Source organism: Cololabis saira, chromosome 9 (assembly GCF_033807715.1).
Source record: "Cololabis saira isolate AMF1-May2022 chromosome 9, fColSai1.1, whole genome shotgun sequence".
NCBI lineage: Eukaryota > Metazoa > Chordata > Actinopteri > Beloniformes > Belonidae > Cololabis > Cololabis saira.
Window position 1 is genome coordinate 32,667,667 of NC_084595.1, and position 22,771 is coordinate 32,690,437.

The 22,771-nt window shown below is 39.7% G+C and overlaps 2 protein-coding genes across 10 annotated transcripts in view; both read left to right on the plus strand.

Moving 5' to 3' along the window:
* The window catches only part of trim36 (tripartite motif containing 36), a 40,466-nt gene extending 33,077 nt beyond the window's left edge, over positions 1-7,389 (plus strand). For all 6 annotated transcript variants that reach the window (XM_061729299.1, XM_061729298.1, XM_061729301.1 and 3 more), the window contains 5 exons: positions 8-125; positions 218-423; positions 2,393-2,576; positions 2,863-2,976; positions 4,438-7,389. In XM_061729299.1, coding sequence (XP_061585283.1) covers positions 8-125; positions 218-423; positions 2,393-2,576; positions 2,863-2,976; positions 4,438-4,807 — 992 coding nt within the window. In that variant the 3' untranslated portion in view covers positions 4,808-7,389. The remainder of the gene's footprint in view (positions 1-7; positions 126-217; positions 424-2,392; positions 2,577-2,862; positions 2,977-4,437) is intronic.
* Positions 7,390-8,696: 1,307 nt separating this feature from the next.
* ccser1 (coiled-coil serine-rich protein 1) overlaps positions 8,697-22,771 on the plus strand; it is a 127,299-nt gene continuing 113,224 nt past the window's right edge. For all 4 annotated transcript variants that reach the window (XM_061729304.1, XM_061729305.1, XM_061729306.1 and 1 more), the window contains exons 1-4: positions 8,697-8,880; positions 14,063-15,080; positions 17,017-17,434; positions 19,100-19,284. In XM_061729304.1, coding sequence (XP_061585288.1) covers positions 14,088-15,080; positions 17,017-17,434; positions 19,100-19,284 — 1,596 coding nt within the window. In that variant the 5' untranslated portion in view covers positions 8,697-8,880; positions 14,063-14,087. The remainder of the gene's footprint in view (positions 8,881-14,062; positions 15,081-17,016; positions 17,435-19,099; positions 19,285-22,771) is intronic.

Below are 22,771 nucleotides of genomic sequence, written 5' to 3' on the forward strand. Positions count from 1 at the left end.
TCTCCAGTTCCAGACCCTCCTCTGATTGACTTGTCCCAGAGCAGAGTCTATAATGAGGCATCAATCTGCTGGAGGCTGTCGGACGACCATCTACCTACAGATCACCATGTGCTTGAATACCGCAGGTAAATTCAAATGTAACTGCAACTGGAATGTGGAGGGCATAACATAAAATGTTTTTACCCCTGCACAAAATATCCTGTGGCATTTTCTCTAGACTTAAGGGGCCAAGCCAAGCCTCGTCCCAGGAAGATGGTGAGGATGGCGGAGTCTGGAGGGCTACAGACAGGTTGTACGGACCCAGCACTGTGGTGCCGGATCTGGAGCCTAACAGCCTGTACTCCTTCAGAGTTCGAAGCTGCAGGAACTCCATGTTCAGTCCTTACAGCCCTGAGGTCACCTTCCACACGCCACCTGCTCCTGGTAAGCCTGTGCCATGTGATGAGGTGGTTTGAAATTTGTACACTTTTTTTTTTTTTTTTTTTTTTTGTCTCCCCCCTCTCCATGGTAGTTCTGCTCTTTGATATGTGCAAGAGAACGGAGGTAAGAAAGGCAACAGGACGGTATAAAAATTACAAGAAATATGACTAGATTCCTTAAAACTTCAGTCGGTCCAATCTGTGTTATTGTTGTGTTAATTATAAACACATTAGTCAATCGGCCAACTGTCGAATGGAGAACCATCCCCCGTTAATGGGCCTCTTCTTGGCCAAAGCCGCTGAGCTCCTCTTTAGTTCTCAAAGCACGTCTCAGTGTCCAGCATTGTGCTCATTTTTTTTCTTTTTTTTCTTTTTTCTTTTTCTTATTACAAGAATCAGAAGATGGGGGTATTCTCTCTTACATTTTTAATTATCTTGGCTCTTGCATGTTAGATGTAACGAAGCACAAGACTGTTTTTAGTTTATCACCATGGCAACAGGTTTTGTGTGTCAAATTGCTAAATTCAGTGTAGCTTTTGTGTCAGTGTGTGGGAGTGGGTTGTGCATTGCACCACAGTCTTTTTTTTGGGGGGGGCTACTCTGCAGTGGCATCTGTTGCCGGGATTTAAGCTTGAAAAAGGCAGGAGGGAATTCGAGGCTTCATCATTGCAAACCAGCTGCTGAACTCTAATTGAAAACTGTTAGCTGTCAGTCTGGGGTTCTTATCGCTGTCTTTCCTGACTCATTCAATTTTCCTTCTTGGAAAATCTTTTTGGTTGAATTTGCACGTTTAACAGATGTAGTTTTTACTGTGCGTTCATTTTCCTGGGTCAAGTGTCTGTTTGGCCAGAAATGTGAGTATTCGGGTATTTGGAAGAGACTGTCACTAGTTGAACTCGACGCTAGCAGTCTTCTGATTTGTGTCATTTATCGGAAGTGCAGAGTTCCTTTTTTCTGTCTGAACTGTTTAAGACTGGGTGGCATTTTCAGTGCGTCAGTCATCAGGTGAAATACAGCAGACAAAGCATGCACAAAGTTTTTCATAACAATTAATACTCTATACTATGTACCTGTGAAACCTCTTAAAAACTTGGGGGTTTTCTGAAAAAAATTATAAAACTAATATTCCTAAATTTATTTTAAGTCATTACTTACAAAGAAATACCATTTTTAATCTTGAAATAGACAAGAATGCCGAATTTAAAACATTTTAATAAAATGTATATCTGTTCTAAAGCTGTTTTTCAAATGTCACTGGTCTTTTAGAAACATTGATGTAGATCTGAGTTTATAGTGTAATAATAATTAAGCTGGTTCCACACGGGACACACTTTAAAGTACATATTTCAGCGTTGGTGACTCATGCTTACTCTGTCAAACGTGCACGTCTAAATCTGTGCTGCTGCATGACAGGATGGCAGTCATTGCTCAAGCAAGCCTAATGGTCCCTATCACACAACTGCTTAATAGACTTTTGGTTGATCCAGCAGACAAGTTTAAACCACTTATCATGCCCTAGTTATTGTAAGGACTTCACCACACACATGCAAATTAACTGGTCTTCTCCAAAGTAGACCTAAGGTTCCTTGGGATGGTTGGGTGAACAGACACAATGATGTCAGCCACAATAGCCCCTGGATTATGGTAATTAGGATTTTTGGCCCATATACTATTTATTTATAGGAGGCATTTAGTTAGCCAGTGAAGGTATATAAATGGAAGTTACGTGAGAGAAACGAGGACCTAGTTTCTGTGGGCAAGTGCCTCTTTGTTTAGTAAATTAAGATTGTGTTATAGCGCCCTCATGTGTTAGCCTTTCTCCTACCCATTGATACAAATTCATCAAGTTAAATGTTCAAGTATTCTTTTGAACCAGCCCCCTAACACTTACTGCTGTTTTTTTTTTGTTGTTGTTCACTCCCAGTTCTTCTTTTTTTGCTTTTCTTTTACTCATCAAATTTTGTCACATGCAGCTTTCGGCTTCCTGTTCAGTGACAAGTGTGGATTCAGCGCGGAGCGGCTCATTCTGAACAAGCGTCGAGACACTGTGGAGAGTGTGGCCGGCATGGCCTTCCTCCTCGCAGCAGAACGTGTGCAGACAGGCAGCTACATCAGCGTAGATTACATAATTGGGGACATCGGTATCTCTCAGGGCAGGTATGCAAGGAGGATGTCTTATTTATAACGTATGATATGAAAACCTGAGTAAAAATTTCTGCAAAGGAAAACATTTGTAAGACAAGGTGGCAAAGATTGTAGAGGCTTTCTGCTATTTTCAACTATCTATGCTATATGCTACTGGAGTTTAAGATGTTTTGAGGGCAAAGGTGAGAGCTTTTATTATTTTAGCACTATGTGGTGGTGTTGGGCTAAAACTGTTTCAGTGAGTGGTCCTTACTTGTACCCCTTTTTGGTAAAAATGTAATTCCTCTTTGGTTTTCAGACATTATTGGGCCTTTAAGGTGGAACCGCATTCGTACATGGTTAAAGTTGGAGTGGCCTCCGACACCAAGCTTCTTGAATGGTTTCACAATCCGAGAGATACCAGCAGCCCAAGGTATGTGCAGCACGTACAATTGATTGTTTTGTCATTTATTGTCAATGTCAATTTTATTTATATAGCACATTTAAAAACGACCGAGGTCGACCAAAGTGCTGTACAGTATACAATAAAATGAAATAATACCAAAAGAAAATACAGTACAAAGTGTAGAAACAATAAAATCACTAACATGCTAGAATGATCAATAAAATAGTAATAAAAAATAGAATATAGAGAATAGACGGCAAAGAACAGACACATAAAGTGCACAATCACTTCTCACAGATGCAGGCAACTAATTTATCATACACTAAAAGCCAAAGAAAATAAATACGTTTTCAAAGAAGACTTAAAAACCTCTATGGTCTGAGCAGATCTAACATTCAGAGGCAAACTATTCCACAGCTTAGGGCCGGCCACCGCAAAAGCTCGGTCACCTTTTAGTTTTGAGCCTGGATTTAGGGACGTCTAAAAGCAACTGACTTGACGACCTCAGTGCTCTGGCTGGTGTGTGAGAGTGGAGACGTTCTGTAAGGTATTGGGGAGCCAAACCATTCAGTGATTTAAAAACAAGCAGCAGAATAGACAAACTAAAGTGAAACTATTCCGTCCATCGGTTATAGCCACAATCAGTCTGAGTATAGTGGTTAGTGTCCGAGTCGTACCTAATCCTGTGATTTAAGTGAACCCGTATAAACTCGTAAAGGGCTTACTCACAGACGACGCTTACCTTTCTCATTGGATCGGTTCACGTAAAAGAATCTAAATGAACACTTTATTTACACAAATTTAAAACATGAGGCAGCACAGTGACTGGGTACACTGGCTTTGGTCATTCTAAATTGCCCATAAGGGAGCGATAGACTTGCGACCTTTCCCGGGTGTACAACTGCCCTTCACCTGAAGAAAGCTGGAATAACCTCTGATAGTAATAAGCAAGTATAGATGACGAATGGAAGGGAAATTAAAATGTATAGTAATTGGAAAAGACAATATGCACCAGTGATCCTCGAGGGAATAATTAGATGACTGAATGCGTTTTACCTCCTACAGGAAAATCATGCTGTGAGGTGAATGCTCAAACAGGATTAATGTCAGTCTGGATCCCGGCACATTATTCTCTTCAACCTTCATTGCATTTAGTTTTACTCTGAATGTTTTGTTTTTGTACTGTTTAACAGAACAAGACACTACTAGGATTTTCATGTCAACATTTTTCAGACTTAACAAAAATGCACAAATTTTATTTTTTTATTTTTTTTGTATTTGCTTGAATCTAGTAGATAAATCATTAAAGAGGAAAAAATAATCCCTGTTCACTCAGCAGAGGATAAAAATCAATAAATTTGTCTATAATGAAAGTGATGGTAGGTGTAGCCCTTTTTTTTCTTTTTAATTATCTGCTAAAGAAATCAAACTGGAGAGTTAACTGTATATTCATACCCCCCTTTTTTCCCCCTGTCCCCCCCATATTAGGTACGACCATGACAGTGGACATGACAGTGGTAGCGAGGACACGTGCTATGAAGTCTCCCAGCCCTTCACTCTTCTCACCCTCGGCATGGGTAAACTCTTCATCCCCAAGGCGTCCTCATCCTCTTCTGTTTCCTCAGCAAACGCATCAACTAGCGACCCCAGCAATCGCGTACTTCCCATGCCGCAGCGCCTGGGTATATGCTTGGATTATGAAGCGAGCCGGGTGTATTTTTATGACGCCGACACTATGAGGTGCCTTTATGAGAGGCAGGTGGATTGTTCGGGAACAATGTTTCCAGCTTTTGGCCTCATGGGCAGCGGAAAGGTTCAACTGGAGGAGTTCATCAACGCTAAGAGACTGACCTTCTGAGGAGGGGGTGGAGGATGTTGGTTCATGGAGATCTAAATCTGTAAAATCTTTGGCGTGTTGTGTGAAGACCTGGTTTTGCAGATAGTAATTAAGTTTTATTTTTTTCCGTGATTAGATAACGCAGTTGTCACTAGGTCCTTTTGTTCTAAATGTGAAGATGGGGCAACTGGTCTGACTGGTTTCATGTACGACCCGCAGATAAGATGACTCGAGACTAAGAAAGGTCTTCTCTAAATACCAAAGTCACTTTATCTGTTTATTGTATTTGACCAGGTTTTAATATCCAGCTGGGATCAGCTGTTGATGTTGGCTGCAGAGTCTGCAGTCAATTTAAGTCTTTGTTTTAACATGAAACTTCTTATAATCACACTTTTGCCAGATATGTGGTGATAAATTATTTTGTGGTCTTCAGTCGTTTGCTCTTGGTCTAAACGTAGCAGCACAGGTTTAGACGTATGTCTAGTGGAAACGACAGAGAGCGCCTTTGTGCCTTTTTTTTTTTTTTTTCCTGTTTTCAGTAAATGGGTCACTGAGTTTTCTCTAGCAAACAGATAACACTGTCACTGCACAAATAATATTGTATGTGGAGTTAATGTAGGTGTAATTTAATCACAGACACTGTTGTCAGTTGTTGGTATCCATTATGACTTTAAACTATGTACTCTTATCACTGAATACACTACTTTCTTTCTTCTCAATTTTATTTTTACCTTTTTTTTTTGTTGCACAATTTGAGTGATAAACTTTACAATTATCACAGTTTGATCACTACCTAAATGGCTTCTCCACTTTAAATGCTGTCATCACACAGTAAATGTCACATTGTCTCACACTCACACTCACTAAAGTGTCTGCCTTTACTTGAAAATGTGACTCACGATTAAAAGCCCTTTCTTTTTTCACATTTCTGTTGCACGTAACACAATGACTTTCACTATCACAAATGTATGACATACCTGAACACAAACATCCATTCAACAGCTGTAACATCGCTAATAGCCGAGGCTTCTTGGCTCTGGTGCTGACTTTTGGTGCAACCTTCAGACGTGTGCTCCAACAGCCTCACAAGAATTTTTATTCAGGTTCTTACAAAAAGTGCTTTTGCAAATCGGTACCTTTGCTGTCAAAGCCACCATGTAATACACTCGAGGTGTAACGTTCTGGCAACTTACTTTTTGGGGCTTTGCTGTCAGACACTTTCGTTTAAGTACAGATGTTGAAGTCTGAGAACACTGGACAAACTGTTCACTGGGAAGCGACATATTTGTTTAGAAACGCATATATGTGCCTGCATATGAGTTTGTTACTTTTATATATATTTTGATTTCTGGAGGGTTATGGTAATCGGTTTGTGTGCGTTTTCTCAGGTTTCTGGCTCTATGTGGGCCCAGTGCTACCTACCTCTATCAGTCAGGCCTGGAAAACCTTAACTACTGTACCTTTCCTCTAAGAAATAGTTTGCTTTGATTTACAGTTCATGCTGGAGTAGTAACTGAGCATTATATAATGTCACAATAGGCAGATGTTTCAAAATGTTTGATTGTTAAACTGTAGATATTAATCAAGGATATATTTTTTTCAGTGAAATAAAGTGTCATAAATGTTTATGATAGATGGTGTATTGCTTGTGAATCACTTGATGGAAATAAAATGTAAGCTGATGATGCCTTTTAGGCTGCTGTCAAGGGAAGTTTTTTTTTTTTTCTTTCCTTTTGTGCTGTTTGTTTGAATGTTTTGGTTTTAGGATATAAAGTATAATTCTTGTTCTGGACTTTAGCAATTTCATGTTTGATTACTTTATCCTACAAGTGTAACTCTTTCCTTCCACTCCTCAGACTTGACACCTGTTGTTCAGTTTTCTTATTTTCCATCCCAACATCTATGCATTTAAAATTTGGCAGATCAGGTTCAGTTTTATTCCCACACAGAATGTATTCCTAATCACAAAACCGTGGCTGAATGTTCTCTTGCAGTCAATTTCTTTTCCTCATATTGGGACTTTCAACACACTAACTGTATGTAATTATAGCAACCTGACCAATATAAAGTCTTAATGTGATTGATTAAATCAGAATGCATCCTATATCCTGCTTTTAAATTACAAATTTGGTACCAAATAATATGCAGGCTGGCTTTCAATCTAATCCAGTCCATTTACAAGCTAGCACCTTGAAAAGATGTAGCATGTTTGCAAATGTTTGGCTCTGTTGCGTAGGCCTGTATGTGTGTGTGCAATATTATTAAAGAGCTGAAAAGAGGACACATGCCTTTAAAAGACAACTTGCACTGTTAATGGTTTAAAGGCTACCTTGTGGTTTTAAAATGGGCTTTTCCTGGATGGAAGTACATTTTGAACACAGTAAATGGGTTTTTGCTCCTCAGTAATGCCCAGATTTTTCTAAACTCTACAGTGCATTTGCCCCCTTGTGGTTTCTGCTGAGGATTGGGTTTGCTGTGTGAAGTGATAGACTTACTGTATGTATATAATTATGTAAAGATGTGGAAATATTCTTTGATTCCTTATATGGCTACACTTTTTTTTGGCTTTGCTGTTTAGGGGTCTCAACAAATAAAACTTTTTAAACTGACCTTTTTCTGTGACTAGTGTTTTATTTCAGAATGTATGCTGTCACATGCTGCACATGCTGTCAGTTTTTGGATGAATGACAGTTTAGCTTATGTATCACTTGAAACTGCTAAGCGTGTCTGCTATCCATATTTATCAATTGTAATATTTTTCTATATGTATTTCATGGGGGCAGCACAGTTGCTTGGTGGTTAGCACTGTTGCCTCACAGCGAGAAGGTTCCTGGTTCAACTCCCTGGCCGGTGGGGGTCTTTCTGTGTGGAGTTTGCATGTTCTCCCTCTGCTTGCGTGGGCTCTCTCATGGTACTCCGGCTTCCTCCCACAGTCCAAAAACATGCATAGTAGGTTAATTGATGATTATAAATTACCCACAGGTGTGAGTGTGTCTGGTTGTTTGTATGTGGCCCTGTGATGGACTGGCGACCTGTCCAGGGTGAACTCCTGCCTCTCCCCTGTAATGAGCTGGGAAAGGCTCCAGCAGACCCCCGTCACCCTGTGAAGGATAAAGCCGGTATAGAAAATGGATGGATGTATATACGGAAGAGTATTAGGGCCATGCAGGAGAAAAAATATTTGAGAGGGGAAGATTTTTTTTTATTGTGTACTTTGAGAAAAAAGTCGAAATGTCGAGATTAATGTTGAAATACAATTTTGAGAAAAAAGTCGAAATTTCACCTTTTTTCTCAACATTTCAACTTTATTCACGAAATTTTGACTTTTTTTTTCAACATTTAGACTTTTTTCTCGAAATTGTACCTCAACATTAATCTCGACATTTCAACTTTTTTCTCGACATTTCGACTTTTTTCCCGAAATTGTACTTCAACATTAATCTCGACATTTTGACTTTTTTCTCGAAATTGTACTTCAACATTAATCTCAACATTTCGACTTTTTTCTCGACATTTCGACTTTTTTCTCGAAATTGTACTTTCACATTAATCTCGACATTTTCGACTTTTTTCTCGACATTTCGACTTTTTTCTCGAAATTGTACTTCAACATTAATCTCGACATTTTGACTTTTTTCTCGACATTTCAAATTTTTTCTCGAAGTGCATAATGAAAAAAAAATCTTCCTTCTCTAAAATATTATTTTTCTCCTGCCTAATACTAATACTCTTCCGTATGTATATCATGCCTTTTTTATGTATTTATTTGTATCCAGTTTATCTTTGTAAGACGTGGTGGTGTTGTACCAGAGCAGCAGTGTTGAGCATCAGTGCACATTGCTGAGGATGCTGGGAGGAGGAAACCAGGACGCAGGGAAGGAGGAGGAGTGACGTCACGCCGTCGCAACGCGGAAGGAAGCGAGGGTTTGACTCCACGTCACTGAGGTGTGATATCGGCGCCTCAGAAGGTCCCTCACTACTACTATTACAGCCCCGCCGCACCAGCCCAGGTGTCCTCATGCCGGGACCGAATCCCGAGAGGACGAGGTGAAGACGCATTTAGCCGGTTCTGCTGCGAAGGGCCTCAGCTGAAGGTAAAGCCTAAATTATGGCTCTGCGTTAAATCGACGCAGAGCCTACGCCGTAGGGTTACGGCGTACGTTGCGCGTCGCCGCGTACTTTACGCCGTTCGCTCTGCGTCGGTGTAACGCCGACCATAAATGAGCCTTAATGCGCGGTCGTTGCGGGTGTCTGTGCGTGTCCGCTGCCTGCTAGCCGGGACGGCCACAGATCTGCTCATATTCAATGAAAAACATGCACCAACCATCTCTTATTAACCAAACGTCGCCGGGACCATTGCGTGTCAGTGAGGTGCAGCCGGCCGGCTCGTCGGTATTAAGGTCGGGAGGCTTTAAAGTCTTGTTGACGTTTCCAGCCTGACAGGTCTTGATTATAGCCATCCACATCTCTGCAGATTATCACATGCACGCTGTTTTAATATGCTCATTTACTTTGAGAATACAGTCAAAACCGTCCAACGTTGTATGAATTATTGATTATATTGTAAGTACACAGTAACCACACGCTAATAAGGCCCAGTTGTGTTGCAAGTATTAATCCTGAGACACAAATCATGAAAAAGTAATACATGAGCAGGGATAAGCTTGTGTGAGAGTTGTCTGCTGTCTCTCAGAGATTTGAGCTGAAACAGATCTGTGCATGTTTGGTAAACACTGATGCACCAGGTGCCAGGTCCACAACACTGTTAATGTAGCTTTCCCTGTTAAATATTAATACATATTGTTGGATTATAATGATTTGGGGAACAGTGGATGTATGAAAAATTGATTTATTATTTCAGCACAACTTCCTTTTACTTATTTGATTGGGGAAAAACTATGTAAAGTGTGAGCTTTGCATGTACATTTTCCTTCTAACTTCACCATTTGGCTCATTTACATTCAATTGTTTTCAACCTTTTTTTTAATTATAAAGCTGTTTTTCAGTTAAAAAAATCCTCTCCAATTTAGTTCACAGATGGTCACAATAACTAACTAATAATGCTGTTGTTCTACTTAAAAAATTGCGTTTCAGCTGTGATTCTTACCTAAATTGAAATAAAAATGTTAACTTCTGTTCCTCATTTATTGAGCTGGTTCTTATTTCTTAGTTTAGTGATAGTCTGTTTTGCCTGTTAGTTGAATTCATTTTCAGCATGAGTGAAAATAGCAATCTGGCTTGTTTTTGCATGCATTTACTTATATTAATGTATGTTATGCTGACAAAAAAAATGTATGTTATGCTTTGGGTTTCTTATTAACATAAAGTAAATAAACATCACGTTTATTTTTACAATGTTAAATGTGTTTCTGGAGAGCAGGGATTTATAGATTGTGGTTTCTGTTTCATTATTGGCCTATGAAAAGAAGCTTGTAATGTGCTCACATGAGAAAGGCAACTGTGGAGCCAAAGGTGTGAGATTATATTTGTCAATAAAGTGCCTCAAGGGGATCTTTTTGCTCTAGATAGTTTTGATCATAGACCCTGCTCTGTTTGGAAAAATTGTGTTATTTTAAATGCCTGTAAGTGATTTTAAATCATTTTAAGTGGAGTTGCACATATGCTCCCAGATTGTATATAGGTATTGCATTAAAAAATGTGGTTATTTTTTGTATGAATTATATTGTTTTAATTATTTTATTTATATGACGTTGCCTGACCGATAAAGGTCTATGGCATTTAAGAAGAAATTATGGTTTGCATGTGCTATGTGGTTACTCTTGTAAAATTAGATCAAGGACCTGTTATGCTGGAAACACCCAGTTATTTTACTCCTACACACCTTATATTCTTTCAATCTGAGTAACGATTGCATTTCAGTGTACAGTTGCACTGATACAGGAGTTTTGGAGTTAGTTAGACTAATGTATGGGGGGCTGATACTACACATTTTTAACTAAGGTATGCTCAAGTTGTTAGGTGTACTGATAAAAGAGTGCATAAAGTGAATGAATCCTTAGTCATTAGGGATGTAACAGTGGGAAAATGACAAAAAGACAACAAAGCCATCTAGAAACCTGCAGATGTTTGCAAGATTTAGTAAGCTCCTCGTTGAATTGATCCAAGCAATTTCAGTTGATTTCATGCAACATGTCAGTAGATTATATTGTGTTTGAAGCTCAGCATAGCATCACTTCCACTAAATGGCAGTGAGAAGAGGAACTGAGATGAGATGAAGCTGGCTGTCTCACTTGTTATGACTTGACCTGGCAGTAAGGAATCCACCAAATGTGTTAGTGCGGCACAACTTCTCTTATAAACATAAGCCTGTACAGGTTCCTTGTTAAATAGCAAATCATGGAAATTATTTATTTATATGCCAGAATATTAAAAAAGGACTCTCCTATAATCTATGGCCATTTACAGATGGTTAGTTACAGATATTTATATAAACCTACAGCTGCCTGATATTTTACCCCCATGAAGACAGACACCATATTGCCATCTCTTTTGTCCCCTCTCTTGTTGGTAAGACAAACAGACAATGTGTTCTCAATCTTAATCTATTTTGATCTGTTTGCAGGATGTTAAGTTTGTCTTAACGAGCAGGGTCAGAGTACCATGCCCTGGTCAGTGGCCTGTATGGTTCTGATGCTCTTCTAACTGTCTTGGAGGAAATCCTGGCCTATCCAATCATGTTACTCAGTGCGTTCACATGCAAATCTAAATCAAGCTACTGGCAACCATCTACCTAAGGATTAAACTGGTTCCGGGAAATCCAAGTATACATGCGCGAGAAGACAATCGATTATTGAGTGAGGTGTGTTGGACTCCGCAATGCTACGTGGCGCCACAGGCACTTTTGCGTTGGCGTTATTCCGGTTAGTTGTTTTTTGTTCGTCTTCTTTTTTCTCCTACTGTGTTGATATTCTGGCTTTCGCGGTGTTGTCACTTCCAGTAGGGGGAGTCCCGGGCAGTCACTAGCTCGGCTAAGCGTCGGTTGCGTATACATGCCGGAGTAACTCGAATTAAGATGCATTATCTGGCACTAAAATCTCAATCTCAGAGCTTTAGTTCAGTTCTACTACAGTCCAACTAAGGTGTATATGTGGCTTTAAAACTTCGATATTGGTTGGATTAAGGCAACAATTTGACTTTCCGTGCATGTGAACGTACTGACTGACCGACTTGTAGGGTAGAAGGGGTTCGTTCTTAGTGCAGTTCACGCTGGGCCTCGTAGGTGGTAAAAGCTGGCCCATTTGTTTACTGTCTATCCCTTCTATATGGCTGATTTTGTATTTGCACCTCCAGTATCTGTACACCACACCAAGTGCTGATTCTGCTGTCTTCCAGACTTGATTATTACCGGTACCTTAATTTAAGACTGTCTGTTCTGTGGACACTCTGCTTGCCAATTTCTTTCAAACGATGATGAAGTACATCGTGGCTGTGAGTTATGGCTATTAATGCTAGTATTTATGGACCTCTGTGCCCATTACATTAAGTAAAGTTGCAATAAAAATCCAATGTGCCCAGATCTGCATTAGTTTTAGAACATGATTAATCTGCTGTCAAGGAGGTGACACTCTAAGCCACTTCACTGAAGGGTTATTGTTGGCTTATTACACAAAGAAACAATAAACACTTCAGTAGCTTTTATAGCTAGAGCACAGCTTCTTCACATACAGTAAGTGTGTGTGTGCAAGGCAGAAAGAGGAACTATGTTCAGTTTGACCCAACTGTTAGATATTAACTCTATTTTCCATAATGTTTATGAGTAGATAGATAATGGTCCAACAGTAGTTAGAGTTTTCTAGATGAAGATTGCGTGAGGAATGTTGGCCGATTATCTTTTTTTTTCCTTCCCCTCAGATACAGAGAGTGCAGGTGATATAAAATGATGCTTCAGTGTAACGTTTCTCTGTATTGTCTGTTCAAAACGCCAGTCGATAATTTTCTCAGCAGTTTTTGGCTTGTGCTTTAAATTGCTTTTATTAAACTTGCAAGAGCAGAGTAAAAGGCCTTCATCATGATCAGCTCTTTTAATGCGAGTGTACTTGGGAAACACTTAAGTTATTGCTGGAAGGGCCTTGTGTTGTGCCCAGCTGAGCTGCTGCGGTTTTGTTTCTGGTGCATCTATATATCAATTTAAACCCTTTAATGTATGGATCCTGGGTGCATTCATACATTAAAGGAATGACATTTCCATAAAGATGATTTTTTTTTAATGAACAGCATCTTTTTCCATACCTGTCTGTTTTGCTTTCCTTCTGGGTTTGTCTTGTTGCTGCAAGATTCACTTGTCAAATTAGTGCTACATGTCATATATAGTATGGTTAAAAATAAGCTACACCTCCACGTCTGACATGAGCTGTAATCACATTAAAACAGAATTAGAAAACGTGATTCTGAGGCATAATCTTTGTGTCTTTGTATGTCGTGCTGTTTGAGCGTTATCATATATTTAAGAGAGAGTGGGATGCCACTTTTTTTTGACTGTTGTCAGATTGCAGCTTATTTCACAGAGTTTACGACCAAGCTTATCGTCAAAATAAAAATGATGTTTCTCCTTTTGTGAGATTTTCCTTCTTTGTGAAAGCTTTAGGCCTCCGTTTAACCCAACTGTGTGCACCTGAAATAGATTTTACACCTCAGCTGGACTGTTGCAGTATGTACTTGACAAAAATATAGCACATGAGTTTCTGTTTTGCATTTAAAATGTTCAGACAGTGGTTTGAAAGATGTTCATTATGGAAGAGTCGAGAGTCAAGCAGAAACATAGTAAAAACCACTGTTTTTGCATTTTAATGTATTACCCATGATTGACCAGCAGAAATGTTGTTTTCTAAACAACCATTTGCGTCAGAAGCGCCTTCTGGGTAAAGATGCAGCAGGAACTTGTTTATTTAATTTATTGTGGAAGATTTTAGTTAATCTGAGATTTCTCACTTCAGCTTCTGCACTGAGGATCTTTGTATTCATTTTATATAAAAACCAAACAACGACAACTGTAAAATACTATGTGATGTCTGACTTTGCTGTAAATGGGTCTAGATTCTGTTAAAGATTAGCGTATGGGAACCTTGTTATGTAAGACGTCTTACTTGTGTCATGTCCTGGATCCAGGGAAACCTGGACACCTGCACATTAATGAATCTGCACATTAGTGAACAAACTGAACAAGACAATGAAATGAGCTTGTGCACAATGTGTTTTTGTTCAGCTGTGTTGATGTATCTGTTCATTTATTAATTTTGTGTTTGTTTGTTCACTCAGAGGGCCTCCCTGTTTCGGCTCCTAAATGGGTGAATCAAGCTCACGCCGTTCCACGCTGGTGTCCCGCCTGCCAATCTTCCGCCGCAGCAGCAGTAAGAGGCAGGATTCTCTTCCCTCCTCTCCATCTTCAGGCGGAGTGGGAAATGGCGTCCACACCTCCTCGCCTTCCAGCACCAACTCTAGTTCTGGCAGCACTGGGAAACGCCGGAGCCTCTTCCGGACGCCATCTCTAAGTTTCACAGCCAAACGGAACAGTGAGCCACGCGTCCAGCCTATCAACCTGAACCTCACTCCTCCCCTGACACAAAGCACCGATGCCAATGGCAACAGTCAGCAGGCAGTGCCGGCATCAGTGTCGACAGGGTTCAGTGATGGCGGTGGGCGACCCAAGTCACGCCACTCATTTGGATTTGGCAGCCACAGGCAAAAGAAAATCCCACGCTCTCAGACTGAAGACTTTGACAAGGGCTCTTCCTCCTCCTCCACTGCCAATCGCAATGTGTTCATCAACTGCATCAGCAGCTCAGGGACCAATGAGGGTGACGATTCTGGATTTCTTGATGACTACAGTGGGGGCAGTAATAAAAACAGGCGGTCATCACGCCAGAAGAAACAACTGCTGCCTAAGTCTTTCTCAGCTCACCATCGCTTCTCCCGCACATCTGACCACCACAGACCTCCAGAAGTAAATCTTGAACCTCCAAGCTCCACCACCATTACCCCCGGTCCAGGGGGGCTCACCCCAGGTTCATTGCCCGGTGAACTGATCGGTGCGGGTGGTGAGAGCTCGCTTCAGTCCCCTATGATATCAGAAGATCGAACCACAGCTGCTACTCCTTCAGAATTCATTCCCAACACAGAGGACTCTGTATCAGAGGTGGATGCACTCCCAGCTCCCAGCCCCGGGTCTGGTTTAACACCCGTCCCTGTTTGTGTGCCCGACCTGACTGCCGATACTGCTCCACCTGACCCCCCTCCTGCTCCTGAGAACTTCAGCGCAGCTGTCTCTACCTCCCAGGTAGTGTGTTTGTTTTATCTAAGACAGGTGGAAATCAAAATGGCTTAAGCACACATATACTGTGACTACATTTACAAGCAGTCAAAATTCGGTTTATTGCTAATATTCTGGTTACTGAAACATTCTGAATATTCTGTTTACATGCGTGAGCAAACAGGGTTATCCCCGTATACATGGTAATTAATAATTTGGGATATCTCGATCAAAACAGCGACGCGCGGAGAACATCATGACGCAATTACCGTCATTTCCGCTTCTTCTTCCTGTATCCAAATTCAAAACAAATGCTGCTTCGCGCAACTTTTCGCTCACCTTCTTGTAAAGGCTGAATTATACTTCTGCGTCAAAACGACGCCGTGTCTACGGCGTGTGGTTTTTGGACACGCAGAGGACACGCCGTCACATGCGCCGTCAGTGACGTGCACCTCCCGAAAATTGTAACTACGCGTCGAGGAGACGCCGTCCACACGCAGACCGAGAGGGCTGTGATTGGTTCGTTTGAAAGCGAAGCATTTCCGGTTTCCGGTTTGAATCAGTAGTGAACTTCCAGGGCTTTTTTCTTCGTTTATATGTGATTTTTTTTGTTTTTGTTTTTTGCACAATAGTTGTCCTTATTTCTTTGATTTACTGTGACCGGAAAAAGTCGGATAAACCATTCAGAAAAAGATCGCTAACTAGTGGCCGCGGGGGGTACTGCACCGCGACCAAACGGAGAGACGGAGAACTCTGAACGATTCGTGACGGCACCACGGGTGCGCTGTGTGCTCTGCGTGTGTGTGACGCAGAAGTATACTCAGCCCTTAAATCTCACTATCCGGTACTTTCTACCGTCTACAAATGCCAAAATGTTCATATGTTTCATTACTTTTATGAAGTGATTAGTCTCCTCCTGGTACGTCCTGGACTCAAAAGACCAGGATTCCTTGTGAACAGAGCATGCGCAGAAAACAAAATCATGTTCCGTTTGATGGGGATATCCCATTAGGCTATACATGACCGAATATTTAGGTTATAAAAGGAGTAACCCAGGGCTCATATTCGTGTTTTTAAAAACCAGAATATGGGCAAATTCGGGTTATTCAAAGGGGTTATTGGTGTTTACATGGCCGTGCTAAACCGGGTTATTGCTAATATTTGGGTTTTAAAAGGGTTATTGACTGCATGTAAACGCAGTCAATGTAGATAATGTTTTAAAAGTTGCGCATAGGTCATGCAATAACTTTAGTTTAATATCAATGATGCACAAGGCTAACGTGACATTTCTTTTGGAAGAGCTAATCTGTTTTCTTGATAACAGACATACAGAAAACAGGAATGTGCAACCAGAGCTATTTTTGGATGTTAAGAACATCTCATCTGAGTGCCCTGTAGCTCTTCAGTGCTTACAGTCTTTCCTGTGGCCCGTCAGGGTTCAGCTCTATCACCAGGGTCTTTCTGCATGTCAGCCTCTGCGTGATTATTTTTCACATGGCTGTCTTACATTAATAATGCTGTTGCCTTTCAGTGAAGACTAAATATAAAATAACAACTATGAAGAAATAATATGTATGAGCACTGTTCAAAATCTGAATAAAACTGAGACCTAGATGTGAGGCATCCTTGAGCTAAGGCTTGAAATGGAAAAAAACCTGTGGATGTCTGCCGTCAGACCTTTTTTATTTATTTTTTGATGCGTCTGAGCTCAAATACGCCTTTGAAGAACTGCTCTTTCCCATCAGAATATGAACTCCAGAAAATGAAACTATTTACGCAGTAGAAGCATTGCAAAAAGACAGCTCCATTCTTAATGTTTTGGGTTCTGAGGAGTAAATATGAATTTCTCTTTGAAAATGCTCACATACCTAATGCTTGCTGAAGCAGAAACATCTCCTTCCACTTTCATTAGAGAACCGGTGAAGTATATGTTTACATTTACCAAATAACATGTCCTTTTCAGGTTTTCTTCACTCCAGCCCAATCCAGTGCTGAGAAACCCTTAGTTCCTGACACCAACACAGCCAACAACACAGACTATGAAACCGCTGTTTCCCTCTCAGAGCCAGAGACAGCCGTACCCTGCCTACCTCTGCAGGAACAATCACTGGATGAGAGGAAGGAGAGGGAGGAGGAAAGACAGGAGGCAAAGAAGGAGGAACCTGCTGTGAAGCAGAAGGAGTTGGTTCAGGAGAAAAAGACGGGCTACCACACAGAAACCACGAGTGAGAGTGAGACGTGTGTGGTACGCAGCGAGGGTTGTCACTCTAACCCTGAACAGTCAGAAAGGAGGGCAAGAAACACACTCTCACTACGAGAAAGAGGAAGCTTCTGTGGGTGCCATGAACCTAGGTCCTCTCATCTGAGGAAACCACATGCAGGTATGAAACTCAAGCAAACACTTGTATGCGAAATGCAGATTTACAAGTTACTGAAACACTGTAGCCTCATACATGACTTCTGAAAACCAACCTTGCAGCGTTTACACTGCAGGTCTTGATGGCCAGTTCTGATTTATTGCCTATATTAGATTATTTTAAAAGCAACCCTTATATGATCTACATCCAGTGCTGGGAAACAACTGCTGCAGAAACAACCTTGTAATGTAGATTAGTTTAGCTTCCGGTATGGAAAAAGATAGGCGGCAAGAAAAAAAAGGGGCAGTATTTTCAATAGATGCAGATGAAATCGATGTGAGTACACTGACCTATTTCCATTAGTGTTTAAACAGACTTTCCACAATGTGTGCTTTTACACTGCTCTGTTATCAGTTCATTCAGCGAAAGTTAATTTCTAAAACACAACCCCCTATTTATTCTTGAAGCTGTGACACAACGAAACATTTTTCCATGCCGTCATTTGGTGACGCATTTTTGTATGTCAGCAAAAAGATCAGGCATATTTAAAGCGGAGAAGGAAGAGAAGAGGCTGCCCACATTTGTTTACATCACTCAGCGCCTTTTGCTTTTTCAAGGACTTCTGATTCGCATGAATGAGGAAAATCCAATCTGTCCGGTTAGACGGCAGGTGCAAATGCATGGATCCAGTTCATATCTGACATATTTCCACCTATCAATTAGGCCTGAAACCGTTCTGAAAATCTCCAGGTGGATTATTGCATATGGCAAAAATGACTTCAACTAGGCATTTCTTTCTCCTTTTATTTGCCTGATGTCAGACACTGAAATATATAAAAGTCAAAAATGTTTAAATGTTTCTCAGAAATTAATAGAATCTCCAACACATTTCAACTTAATTGGAAGAACTATTTATTTATTCCTTTGTACATTTCTACCTGTAAATAAAAACCGGGTAAGCGTTTCTTCAGCTATGAGAACACCAATAAAAATATTTAGTATTAGTTTGGCGTCACGGCCCTTTGTCATACTGTGATATCTGCATCTTTGTGGGTGAAGTGGTTTGATATTCTAGTGATATATTTATACCTCTTATTTTAGTGAGTTTGCAAGAACAGAGTTAAGAAAGAAGATTATTACTTACATACATACATATACTGTATAGAGAAAGAGAAAGCTATCTGTGTTTATTCCATGTATGTTCATGTTTGGGCAAGGCTGGAGCGAGAAAGAGGAAGAGAAACATTGTTCCTTTTTAAAAAAACAAAAAAGAGGATGTGGCATTTTGTTTTGTCCGCTTTACCTGTATTGTAATTGTATTGTATCTTTTTAGAACAAGTATAACAATTTTCCACTTGTCTGATTCAGGAGTATTCCCCCCTAAAATGTAACGTTTGTTCTCTAGTTTCATTGTTACACAGAAATCTTGGTGTTATTGGTTATTAATAGCCGCCATGTGACCGTAAGCAATAAAACGGAACAGGTTCATATAGGGAAGATATAACTGGATTTACAATGCTAAAAAAGTAAAAGTGGCCTTTTCATCTAGTTTTATAAAAAAAAAATTCTCTGCAGGAAACAGCCCTGGATTAAAAAAAAACAAAACAACAAAAGATTATTTTACAAAAGTTTTATTTGAAATTCAATGTATCTTTTTTTTTTTTAAATTTAAACCTTTTTTTGTTCCAGCTTCTGTCTGTAGCAGTGCCAGCCCCTACCACGAGGTGATGCGCATTGAAAGGCGTTTACGCTCATCATCTGAGGGGGCTGGTGGGCCTCGTATCCATGGAAACCAAAGGGATCCCCCAGGCATGGAAGGAGGTGGTCTGCTCAAACACAGACACAACTCTTCATCATCTAAACTAGGAAGTCTGGTAGGTCTTCAGCTGAGTAGGTGTGTCCTCCTATGAGCAGCAATGTCTATAGATTAAATCAATAAAAACAATCGGTTCTATCGTTTATGGTTTACTTTAGGTTGTATCATGCTCAGATATAACTTACATACTCAACAAGAAAACGACTAAAAATATGACAAATTTTTACTTATTGGTCCTGCAGCAACCGTTTTTAAATTTAACACTAAAGCAAAATATATTGTAAATAAATGAATGAATCAATTCTCCCAATTTGAATAGAGGAAATATGACTTCTTCAGAAGGAAATTTCGGTTGGCATGTATTTTTTTTTAATTTGCATTACTTCGTACTTTTAAATTTCATGTTGTTGCTCTGTGATTTTTATATAATATGCAGCATACTTTCAGATTATATATCAGTTTTGAAAAGGTGTATGGAAGAAACTTGGCTTTTTAGCATAGGTTTTCTTTTTTCTTTCAGTTCTTTTCTCTTTAATTTCCAGTTGGCTCCAAACATTCATTTTTAAAATGTATTTTTGAACTTTCTTCAAAATTAGTTTTTGCAGTGTGTAACAAAGTGCTTTCTGTTGAAATCATATTTTTCATCATTTTTAAAACAGCTACAATCCTGAAAATACTCAGCTTCACTCTTTTGTTCAAGGTTTTTTGGCGACACAATTACACTTGCTTACGTGCACCTTGTAGCGGCTATAGCTTGACTGTGCTGTTAAACTGGACGGTGGTGTTGGTGGTCGTGGTCACCTTCAGTGTGGGCTTTTTTGTTGACGGTACATTCAAAAACATTCTTTGGTTCAGCAGGTGGCAGAAAATGGTCAATTTGATTGACTTAGAAATCTGTCCTGTTCACTTTACGTTGTACGTCCAGTTCCAGTCGCATTGAAAGTTTACACCCGAGGATTAGCTGAACTTCTTCAACTAGTGTTTCAGTCGAATTGTGTTAGAGTATTGAAAACATACTGACTGGAGCCTCAGATTCATGGAAAGGACTAAAATGCATTAACTGCCTCTAGACGGCAAGATGTTGCAGTTGCTCTTACATTCAGAGTTCCCTGGGAAGAGTATGCGCACATTACCAGCAGGCGTGGGAGTCATTTAAATGACTTGTATGCATTTAATGTACATAAACTTGAACTGAAATACAATTGAGTTTGATGAATATCTGCATTTACCTTTGCAATCTTTTTTTGTTGTTGTTGGTGACTGATGTATACAACTCTGTATAAGGGCTATAGATTTGCTTTTATGGATGTGGAAATGAATAGATGCAATCTGGTCATAATTATTCCCAGCTGATTGCATACGCCTGCATAATGCACTATATAATCTGTACTTCATTAAGCCAATACTCATGTGCATGGTAGTGAAAATATGAAATGTTTCTGGAAACAAAAATGCATTTTGGCTTTGTTTTTAACTGATTTTATCCATTTAATATTGTCCTGCCAGGACAAATAGATATACAGGGGTGTGAGGAAACATTTCAGCAAGTTCACTTCACAGTCTCTTGTCTTCACTCTGCTCTATCTGTGTACAAAAGATGGATGTCTTTGTGTCTATTTGGCTGGACTTATACACAAACTTATACACACAAATACGTCAATGGGACAACTTTACAAACAGTAAGCAACACTTGTTGCAGCACAATAATATTTATATATTTCAATATATGCATAAGCATCACTTAAAATATAGTGTTGTACTCTCAAATACATAGTTATTTTTGTGAAACCTCTGAAGTTGAGTTTAAGTGTGGATGGTACAGTACTTAGAGAAACTTTTTCAGTCATCTGTCAGGTTTAAACTTTTATATCCTCTGTGCTTGCTTTGTCTGCTAGCACATATTGCACTGTCTTTGTTGATGCATGCCTAAGCTATATCCACTTTTGTCTCTGGGGATAGTCTGTTGCTACTACTGTACACGGACTGTTTTTCCTACTTATATGCTAAGAAACTCTAAGAGACGCAAGTTACTTTAAATCAATCCCATTTATTCTACCAGAGTCTGCAAGCCTCCTCCTAGAGATTAAAGAGGGTAGGGACACACACAAAACATTGTCTTGTATATCAGAGACTGCAGCTGCCTGCCGACTTACACTTTACTTAATGTGGTGTAATCTCCTTCTTTCCTCCTCTCTGCCTAAGAAGGGCTCTTCAGGGGCCTGAGTCATGGAGGAAAGGTTAGAGCCTGGGAGAGTATGTTAAACTATGTCCCACTACTTTTACTTTTATAAAAATGTACCGGTATGACCACTTGGTTTGCAGTTGGAAACGAGTAGTCAAAAGAATAGCCTGCACATTGTTCCTATATTGACCATGTGGCTCTCTATGATGTTCATGTAATGAGAACATGTTTGTGTTTTGTCCTGCACAGGTGACATATTTCAAACACACTCAAGTGAACGGATTTATTGGTGGATATGCTTTGTTGTTGGTTCATATTCAGAGCCCATTCAGAATGTAATTATAATAAAGAAAATCACGATTTGATTTGCTTTGGCGGAGGGATAATTTGTTGAATTTCCAGAGAAAACCGTAACGTAACTCTGTGAAATGAAGCCTGTGTTTGCTCGAGGAGTTTGGCGACCTCCTTTCAGTTGTTATAGATTTTATAAAATACTCTTTTGAGAAGCTTTTGAGTTATTTATTTTACCAGCATCGTACGTCCTGGTTGCTGATAAGTCTCAGAAACAGCTCTGATGATACTGTGACAGACTGGCAGTGATTACACTTGAAACAAGCTCACAAAAAAGAATTGAATATAGCATTCAGAAATTCCCTCTTATCTCATAGACGAGCCGAGCTAAACAAGGAGTTTTTTTGTTGTTTGAGTGACATACACTATAGCAGAATATTTCAGCTGCGATCCACTTTGACTGCTTGCTTATACATTTCAACAGTTGCTTAGCAGCTTTTCTACCCCGATAGTACTTTAAGGCAGAGTACCTCTTGTTTTCATACCCTCCAGTTTGAATGCAGTCTAAAGGCTTATTAACATAAAAGACACTTGTATTAATCATACAACAGATAAAAACACTATTCATTTCTGAGATAGAACTGTATTCATCACAGACAGATGGTTGAAAAACAATGAGTATGTCTGCAAATAGTAATCATCAATGCTCAATATGGTCCAATGTACACAAATCCAGCCATTTTTGTACATAAAATAAATTATTGAACAACCAGGATTTTGCACATTTTATGATAATCTGTGATTAATTTTCACACTGATGTTTGAATATGGTGTTTACTAGAACCTTCAGTGCTAACGCACAACTGTTTATTGACACCAAATAATAGTTGGTTCAGATTGTAAACAACAACCCTCACAGGAATTTGAATACCTGTGCCTTACAGCCAATGAGCACAAGTCTGTTATTGCTGCTGGTAAGTATGTACGGTAGTTATTAAACACATATTTATCTTTTACAGAGAAATGTAGAAAGCTCACAGATTTTTAGCAATGGTCATATTTTGTTATTACC